Source organism: Palaemon carinicauda, chromosome 1 (genome assembly GCF_036898095.1).
Source record: "Palaemon carinicauda isolate YSFRI2023 chromosome 1, ASM3689809v2, whole genome shotgun sequence".
NCBI lineage: Eukaryota > Metazoa > Arthropoda > Malacostraca > Decapoda > Palaemonidae > Palaemon > Palaemon carinicauda.
The window spans coordinates 256,543,286-256,553,817 of NC_090725.1; the positions used below are offsets into that span (position 1 = coordinate 256,543,286).

A 10,532-nucleotide genomic window follows, 5' to 3' on the forward strand; every position below is an offset into this window, starting at 1 on the left:
GCAAAGCATGTGTTAAACTTATAGATATGTAAGCAGGAGAGTAGGTGGCTTTATGAAGGTTGGTTTGAGACTTTATGGATGGAGAGGTACAAAAGGTACGGGAAAGGATAATGGAAGTTGGTGCAATGGAATGATTAATGGACTTTCAATATCTAGCTGTGATTTTCTGGGTCAAGGGGAAAAAATGCTGAAACTAGTAATAGAGTTTTAAGTGTTTAAATAAGGAGAGAGTTTAGAGTAAGTCAGCGAATAAAAAAGGTTATTATTGTAAATGGAAACTAGAAAGGTAGAACCATGAATGGTAATATAGATAGGGGAATACGTACTAAATCTTAGTGAGTTCAGAGAAGAGGTGAATCTCAGTATAGGTAAAGTAAGGATTATACTAGGGTGTTTGTAAAAGATTGGGAAGAGACTTGAAGTGCTAGTAAAAGCTAAACCGTGATTGTCTGGAATTAAAGTGAAAGACAGGATGATGCTGTTGAAACGAACTGTATGTACAGTAGTATATGCAGTATAAAAATCATTGCCAAGTGAGCAAAGTAGAAATACATAGAAAAAATATCAGATTTTAGTGCAGGTGAAACGATTGATTTGAATAATCTTAGGGGGTTTGAACACGTGGAAAGAATGGGTGATGTACGATTGAGCCCTTAGGTTGTAACAGAGAAGCAAGATGAATGCAACTAAATTTCATTAAGACATAGAGCTTAAATACCAGGACTTGCGAGCAAGGACAAATTAAACATGAGCTAGGAGGCTTACACAGTGTGGTTTATCAAGCAGGCTTACTCATGATGATTTATTAACAGTGCAGGGAAGAGCGTGTGATAAGCTAAAAAAGCAAAACCACTGCAGCGTACAAGGGTGTATGAAACACGTGTGGTGCATGGCTCCCCCCTCGCCTAAAAGTTACATACATGTGAAATAGGGCACCCTGCTCTAGAGAGGTGTACTGTATTCGGTTCATCTAGCAGGAGATATGCAGGTTTTAGGCAATTAATAGAGACCCAATCTTCTTTGCCACGAATGTTGATTAAGAAAGCTTTCGGCGTACGCGGATCACGAGGCCAGGGCCCATATAATGGGGTGTTAGCAGTGGCTTCCTATTCACGTTAAGCAAGAAAACGTGCATTGTTGAGTACAGATCTACTAGTATGTGTTGCTTTGCTGAGGGCTTTTAAGGCTGGCGGCAAGGAGTAAATTTTCCCATAATGTGATGAAGGTGCTGGAGATTATTGGAAAAGGTTATAGAGGGAAAAAGCAGGAAGGACCAACGGGTCGTCATACACCTGGAGCTGAGTAAACCAGTAGGAGTCATTGCAGCAGAACATCAAAACTGCTTTGAGGATGTGATAAAAATGTGGAACCATTCCGTTGGCAACAGGATTGTATGCGGTTGTCTGACGTAGGATGATGCCCTGGAGATTTGCTAATGGTATCCACAATTGAGAGGAGAAAGTGGTACCCCTGTCAGAAGTAATATGCTCAGGGATACCGAATCTCGCTATCCACCCTGAGAGTATGGCAGATGTACACGAGGCGGATGTTGCAGTTTCCATGGGAATGGCTTTAGGCCAACAAGTGGAGCAGTCAATGATGGTAAACAGGTAACAATGTCCTTGTGATGTGGGTAGGGGACATACTACATTAATGTGAATGTGGGCAAAATGACACCGAGGTTGAGGAAAGGTGCCCACTACTGAAAATGAACTTCATCTTCAGAAGCTGTACAGTAGATCGGCATGATGGATGTGAAAGGACATGAATGAAATAAATCAAACTCCTGTTGGCACATGGGAGCTGGTATCCATGGTTGTGATCGACCAGTGCTGACAGCACAGAGGAGGGTGGTGTTGGAGTCATAAATAGTAAAGTTTTCCCAATGGAGGGATGTGTAGGATGTCCTACATGCTTGGCACTCTGGATATTTTCGTTGGGCTTTTGCCAAAGCGCTGTAATCTAATCCCATGTGAATGGCGGCCAATGTGTTTCTTGACAGGGTGTCATCAACAGGATTCATTTTCCCAGGGACGTGTTGAAGGGGCATTTGTCTTCAGCCACAACAGAGAGATGTTGGCGTGTACAGGCGGACTAGGCATCGGACTGTTGAGTGAAGGCGTGCACAAGAAGAATGTGGTCTGTGTGAATAACAATGGGCGTACCTTCTAAGAAGTGGCGAAAGTGATGGACAGCCAAATGCACTGCCAGCAATTTGTAGTTGAAGGTAGAGTAGCTGCATTCCGCCTTGGCTAGATTTCTACTGAAGAAGGCCAATGGGCGGTATGAGCTGTAACAATAGCGATGTTGCTGTCATTGATGGAGAGGAGAAGAGGGGCATGTGGGACGGGAAAAGTGAGAGTAGCAGCGGTTCATGGAACATTCTGTGCATTGCAGAAGGCCGCTTCTTGAAGGTGATTCCACTTCAGCCATTTTGACGTGCCCTTCAGGGAGGTGTAGGGGGCTTATGAGTGGCGGTGATAGATGGCAGGAAACAGTGATTATAGTTGATTATTCCCAAGAATTTGTACAGTGCTTTGACGGTTTAATGGCGTGGGGAAGTTCTGAACAGCTGCTACTCTCAGGGAGGGACTGCTCTCCAGGAGTGATTCTGTGCCCTAAGAACGATACTTTGTTGGCGACAAAGGTACACTTGTCGTACCATTCTGTTGTAGGTGATCGAGTACAATGTGTAGGTGACGGAGGTGTTCCTCTATGGAGGAAGAGAACACAAATGTCATACACGTAACATACACAGAAGGGCAGGTCCCCTAAGATACTCTCCATGAGGCATTGAAAAGAGGTCCTAGCATTACGAAGGCCAAAACAGGAGTAATTGAAGGTGTATGTACGGAAGGTGGTGGAGATGGCGGTCTTGATGTGTTCTGGATTCATGGGCACCTGATAATACCCCTCCTGGAAATCAAGCGTGGAGAAAACCTTCACTTTGTGCAAGTAAGAGGTCATATCGGCGATGTTTGGCCCGGGGGTACTGATCAAATTCTGTTTGCATGTTCAGGCACCTGTAATCCCCACACGGATGCAGGGAGCCATCTTTCCACAGGACCCATTTCTTCCACTTCAGCGAACATTTGTTTAGCAGCTGCCAAACGATTTGGTGCTAGATTCCTAAATCTGGCAAACAATGGGGGCCCCGTTGTTTTGATATGGTGATAAATACCATGTTTGGCGGGAACAGGGAAAGCTTGGCAGAGTTCTGAACAGAAGACTTAGGTGTACGACGTGAGGAGGTGGGTGTACCCTCTGATGAGGAGAACGAGATTAGAGGGGGCGGGTTGAAGAGGTGTCGACGAGTAAGAGCCTGGGTTGATTAACTGTCGGTGAGCGACATCAACAAGGAGGTGGAAATGTGAGAGTAAATGGGCACTGAGGATTTTTAATGTGACGTTAGCAATGAGAAACTTCCAATGCTATTTGGCGCTTCCAAACGATATGAGGTTCTAGTAACCATGTTGGGGGGGGGGGGGGGTATTGCAGATTCGTTGGCTGCTACCAGGTGGATGTCACAGGATTGGATAGACTACATCGTGTCCTGAAGTGTGGTCTTGTTAGAAGAGAACGGGAAGCACTTGTGTGTTGAAGAGTTAAGTTCGGTGGGCAGCATTGTAACAGAAAGACACAGCAGTGAGGGGGGTTAGGTGGGAGAGGCCTGGTACTACCTCCAGTGGTCACTAATGTGTGATTGAGCCGTTAGGTTGTAACTGAGAGGTGAGGTGAATGGAACTAAACTTTATTAAACAGACATCTACCCTAAATATCAGGACATCAGAGCAAGAACGTCACAAAAATTCAAATAAAATTAAACGAGCTATCAGGCTTACACATGTTGGTTTATTAACAATGCAGGGAGGAGTGAGTGATAAGATATAAAAGCACAACTGTTACAGTGTATGAGCATGTATGAAACGTGTGATACGGCGACAATAGATTAGCTGAAATAATGGCTCAGAAGTAGAAAGAGAAGGCCTTGAAACAACTGAAAAGATGTTTTGAAATATGCATTGAAAATGGAGGTTTCTTATATCTGGTGAGTGCAAGAATATTTGTAATGCTAAGGGGAATGCTGGAAAAGGTCAGTTAGACAAGTTCCAATGTATGCTTAGGTCCAGACCTTTTTATTGCATGAAATTATCAAAATAAAACTATCCATCTGAGAACAAGGTATGAAATCATAACAGGATATGAACTTAGCTCTCAGAAAATGAAATTAAAAATTTTCAAATGAAAAATTCTACACCATTGCGAGACTAGTGAGAGAAATTATACTTGCTTCTTATCGGTTTCCGAAATCTTGGTACTGATGGAGTAATAGCGATTCGAAGCCAGTGGTGGAGGTGTTCAGTGGTCATACAGGAGCGGAATTTGTTCTTCACGAAGTTCATAGTTGAGAAAGCAAACTCGCAGCAGTAAATGGAGTCAAATATTGTGAGAATTTGCACTGCTAATCTGTGAAGAGTAGGGAAATTAGCAGGGGATCTTTTCTTTGACCGAAATGTTTCTGGTACACAATCACAGAATACTAGTTTCAGCTCCATATTTTATTTTACTTGGACTTTAACTCCCTAATGGTGCCCACCGTTGAGATACTGCTGCCAGAGTTATTGGGTCCTCTGACTGACCAGATAGTACCTACATTGTATCCCTCTCTAGTTATGGTTAATTTTTCCTTTGCCGACACATAGACTGAATAATCTGGTCTATTCTTTACACATTCTACTCGTTCCTCAGACACCTATTAACACTAAGCTGACCAAACAATTTTTCTTTTCTTCACTCAAGGTGTTAATTATAGTACTATAAATATTCAGTGGGTAGAGGGGAGACTTTAGCTATAGTAAGCAGCTCTTCTAGAAAGAAGACACTCCAAATTCAAACCATTGTTCTCTGGGTCGTGTCATAGGCTCTGTACCCTCGTCTTTCCTCTGTCATATGTTTGAGTTGTCTTGCTCAATGTTACACTGAGGCACTCTATTCTATCCGTTTTCTCGTCCTGTTTTTTTTTTTTTTTTTTTTTTTTTTTTTTTTTTTTTTTTTATATTTAATGTGCTGGGGAGGCTTAATAGAAGGGCCATGGATGACTGGTGGTTTATCAAGAGGTTGCCTTTCCCTATCTGTTTCTTTATCTTCATCTCTGGTATTCATTTGCAAAAGCATCATTACTGTTCTCTCTTCAATTGAAATGGCAATCGTGGGTACATGGCCTTCCGTGGTGTGTCAGCTCTGCCATTTTGACAAATTTTATCCAACATTTTTTCTTTAGTCTAAGAGTTGTATGAGTCACTTTAAACTTGTTTTCAAGTATAGTGAGACATTTTCTGTTGCCTTTGATTTTATTTCTCTTTGGAAATATTGAGCCAAATGATCCAGGCCCTGTGCATCCTAGAGTTGACCAGTGCCGTCTAAGGTATTGCAACATTACTTGATTGCATGGCAATATAAGAGACCTTAGAGTTGTCTTCAGCAGTATGATATTCTATTATGCTCACAAATGTCGGTTTCTCAAATGAGGCATTTATCTGAGCTTACCATGGAGAAGGCAAGACTATTATAATTAAGTGCATACCTAGTCTTGCCTTCTCTATGGTAAGACTCGCAACTACACAATATCCTAGAAGTTTTATTCCAGCTGTGGCCAAATTGTGGAATGATTTTCCTAATCAGGCAGTTGAATAAGTGGAATTTCAGTGCTTCAAACTTGCAGCGAATGTTTTTTATGTTGAACAGGCTGGCAAAGTTTATATATGAATAGATTAATGTTAACGTTGTTACTGAGCGTAAAATATTTTATATTCTTTATGAATTACTTCTCTTGTACTTTATTTCCTTATTTTATTTCTTCACTGGGCTATATTTACCTGTTGGAGCCCCTGGGTTTATAGCATCCTGCTTATAGCACACTGGAAATGAAATGTTCCTGAGAGCTTTTTTCCAATATGCCTAAGTATTTTAACAAAGTGTTCTCTTTTTTAGTGACTTCCTCCTACCTTCCAAACGCTTTGTAACCTTTTTTTAAAAAGTTTTTCAAAGTTTTGCAACTTTCCAAATATTTTCGAAGCTTTTGGGGAAGTGTTTTCACACTCCTATTCCACTTTACTGCACATTCATGATTTAGTTTGACCAGTGACCAGTGAGTGTTCCATGTCAGGTTTTATGTTACCTTACGCTGAGAGTGTTGTAGTGTAACTTGTATAGATATGTTTTTCTTGAACTTTTTAAGAATTCTCTCTCTCTCTCTCTCTCTCTCTCTCTCTCTCTCTCTCTCTCTCTCTCTCTCTCTCTCTCTCTCTCTCTCTCAAATATGAAACTAATTTCCATTGTTTTGAACGTGCGTGTAAAATATCGTAAAGCAACTATTTTGTCATTTTTTATATAAAGAATTATTTGGTCTCTTTGCACATGATTGCTGTGCGAGTTCTTCTCTCATTAAGCCTTTTCATTACATTAATAAAACATTTAGGTTAAAATATAATTGTTATTATTGGATGGCTATTGAATTTCATTGTTTTTCTTCTATCTTTTATATATCACAGTTTTCTTTTCAGTTGGATCCTCTGTATTGATATGTAAAGTATTAGTTATAATATAACGCTCAACCTTGTTATTGATATTAGTATCTTTTTAATTACGCAGAGATAAGTAATTTTAGTTGCTCGTGGTCATTATAAGAAGGCAGACGCCTGTTACCTAGTCAGAATCAGATTTCAGTTTTAATAAGTTCAAGTTCAGGAATTGTTCTCTGTTAAATGCAAAAGAATACCATGGCCCAGATAAAATAAAATGAAAGCGTATATTCATTGTAATGTGTTGTTAAAGAGGAAAAGTAAAATATATTGGGTTATTTTAGCATGAATTTTGGAGGCCATAGTTTAGAATACCCCTTGACTTTCTGTACATTACGGTGCCAACATATTAGTCGTTACTCGATACCTTGATGAAAATATAACATACACTGGACAATACCAACAAAATATGTGCAAATGAAAGAAATAAAAGTAAGAGCATTTATAAGTAAAAATTTCAGTTATGTTTTTTTTTTTAAACTTAGCCTCCCCGTCTCTCTGTCCAATATGCTCGTGAAAAAAACAGTAAATATTTATTACCATTGCAATCAAATTTTATTCTATCTTATATTATTTCACATAACTCATAATTATGAGGTCTGCGAGTTGTGATATACTGGACATCTACGGAGCATTAAGATTACACAAGTTTTGATCATGCTCCTAGCAGTAATTTTTGGTGTCATAAACTTCATAAACAAAAGTACAATTTTTTTCGTATTTTCAATGTATCCGTATTGTTGTTACATCCTTACTATATCCTGAGTTTCCGTACTGCCTGCGTATTCTGTTCATGGTAAAATAGACAAAATTCCGTACTTATTCTGTATTGCCACGCCCGTACTCTCTACGCAGTAATCTGTGTCATCTGTGCGTAGGTTTGTTGTTAGTAGGCTAAATGTTGATTAGAATTCTAAATTGGTAAAAAGATGTCTTCACAGACTAATCTTATTGAAGAAGATTTAGTAAAGGGTGCATTTAGTTGAATTATGTATGCAATTGGACAGCTTTATTTCATCCTATTATTCAATGTTAACTATTTCATCCTAGTATTCAATGTTAACTATTTCATCCTAGTATTCAATGTTAACTATTTCATCCTAGTATTCAATGTTAACCATATAGAGGTTTATATAGATTGCTGGAGGATGTTAAATTTAAGGACATAGAGTCTTATGCTGCTCAGACATGTGCAAGGGCGTCTTGGCTCCTTTTTATTGATATTGGACAATTGGTTGGCAGGGACACGAAAAGATGTTCCTTTTAACTCCGAAGTGATAAATTGGGTTGAAACATATAAATGGGAAATTCCCAAAGATATATTTACAGATAGATGCAAAATTTAGTGGACAAAACATATTTATCACTTCGGAGTTAAAAGGAACATCTTTTCGTGTCCCTGCCAACCAATTGTCCAATATCAATAAAAAGGAGCCAAGACGCCCTTGCACATGTCTGAGCATTTATGTAGTCTGTCTGTCACAATAAAAGCGTACGAAGGACTTTCTTTGCATTTACGGGGACTATATCTTTATTACTGTCTTATTCCCTAAGAAGGACAGAGTGGCTTCCGAATGTCTGAATGAAGAAAGGTCCATGGAAGAATAAAGTTGGGGTTATTGTTTATTTTTCGATTTTTCTCGGAGATTCTCAGTCTCCCTTATCCGTTATTTAGGGAGATTTTATTCAATTATTTTGACAGTCTGATTTTACATTCCATAGAGAGTAGGTTAGATTTGTTATAAATCCATGTATTAAGATATCTTGTAGATATGATAGATCATAGAAAAGTAATATTTTTAGAATATCTACACAAATATTCATAGTGGTTACATGGTTACAGATTAATCTAATACTAGCACTTCACTCTCCGCTCCTCTCTCTCTCTCTCTCTCTCTCTCTCTCTCTCTCTCTCTCTCTCTCTCTCTCTCTCTCTCTCAAAAGAAATCTGTTCTTAAATGAGGGCAGAACTGAAGCAAGAAAAGGTTAAAGGATATAGACTGCTCACTTGGAAGAGACCAAAGAGGATTTGGGAAAAGTAAAACTCTGAAAACAATGCAGCTGAGACTGGAAGAACTATTCATAAAACCCTCAGTACCATCTGTACGGTCACGAGAACAACGTTGCAAGTGGTGCTCTCACATGAGATGGCTGCTTAGTGGATTGTAATATCCCATCCCCCCCCCCACCCCCCCCCCCCCTTCCAACGGCTGAATAAGCACAAATCGATCTGTGATTGATTTGCTTCAGTTACGGGTTTCAGTCGTTTTTTGAGACCTAGCTCGTGCTTTTGCCTTCCTTTTGTTAATCATCCCTCGTTTGATTGTGAATTTTGAGGGGTATGTATTCATAAATATGTAGCATACTGTGTACACACATGTGGCTTATATATATATATATATATATATATATATATATATATATATACATATATATATATATATATATATACATATATGTATATATATATATGTTTTTATGTATATATATACATATATATATGTATATATATACATATACATATATATGTATATATACATATATATATATATATGTATAAATATATGTATATATATATATACATATAAACATATATATACACATATATATAGACGCCCGAAGGGTGAATATGAGTGGAATATGGGTGCAAAGGATTTTTTTTTTTGATAATTAAGATGTTTATTGGCCATTTGATATATGTAATGTAAGTAGAGTTTGAGGGAGATAGCTTAGTATGCAAAGTATTAATAAAGTAGTTAGCATTAGTGAAAAAAATGGCACTGTGAGTTATGAAGAACTTTGGGTATATTAAAGAACGCCATGAAGGCTGAAAGGGAGTGCAATTAGGAGAAACAAGCAGAAGATTCTATGGAAGTTTTATATTGAGGAGATTTATCCTTGAACCAGTAAATAGAGGTGAATGAACTTGGCGGTAACTGCTGTCTGTTGTCGAGTTTAAAACTAACGCTAAAAATAACATTTATTTAATGAGAGATGTTTACATTTGTCTCTACATTTATAGAATAATTGTAATCAATATATTCAGAGTTAATGTTATAACTTGGCTGAGATCATAATGGACATTGCTCTATGATGATAATTTCTGGCATCAAAATGATACGGAGATAATGGTGATCTTTAAAAAATACCAATGATAGCGACCATGGTGAATAAAGGCAGTATGGCCTGGCTCTAGAGAAGAACAACGCAAGTTACTGCCACACACACACACACACACACACACACACACACACACACACACACACACACACATATATATATATATATATATATATATATATATTTTATATATATATTATATATATATATATAATGTGTGTGTGTTTGTTGGGGGTGGGTGTTGTGGAAATGCAGATATGTAGTACTGAAAATTAATATGAATAAAACTATGGTAATGTTCAATGAGAATGCAGTAAGACAACAAATAAATGTTATGGATGAACCTTTTGCAGACTAAAGGAGATTATGAACTGTAAAATGCCATTTTCTCTAAAAGGAAAACCATTTAATCAGATAGTCCTACCAGTATTAACGTATTCATCAGACACTTGAAGCTTTACTAAAGTTTAAGTACATAAGCTAGTTACAACTGAAAGAGCTATAGAAATAATAAAACGAGACAGAAAAAGAGCAACATGGATACTAGAGCAAACTAAAGTAGAGGATATTCTAACATGTAAGGAGAAAGAAATGGATATGGGAATGGCAAATAATGAGAATGGCAGATAGTAGATGAAAATATAGAATTAACAGAATGGGTTCCTTGAGATTGCAAAAGCAGCCGGGGAAGGAAGAGAAGACGATGGATTGACAAACTTAAGAAAATTTGCCTGTATAAACAGGCATAGAAAGATCATAAACAACCATATACAGACGCCAGTGGAAGGACATGTCTGAAGCCTTTGTTTTGCAGTGAACTAGAAACAGCTG

General features: G+C 38.1%; 1 protein-coding gene across 1 annotated transcript in view; it reads left to right on the top strand.

The window, feature by feature from the left end:
- The first annotated feature begins 2,285 nt into the window (after positions 1-2,285).
- Positions 2,286-10,532, top strand: part of LOC137638842 (D-gamma-glutamyl-meso-diaminopimelic acid endopeptidase CwlS-like) — a 93,615-nt gene continuing 85,368 nt past the window's right edge. Inside the window, exon 1 of the mRNA XM_068371255.1 lies at positions 2,286-2,414. Coding sequence (XP_068227356.1) covers positions 2,286-2,414 — 129 coding nt within the window. The remainder of the gene's footprint in view (positions 2,415-10,532) is intronic.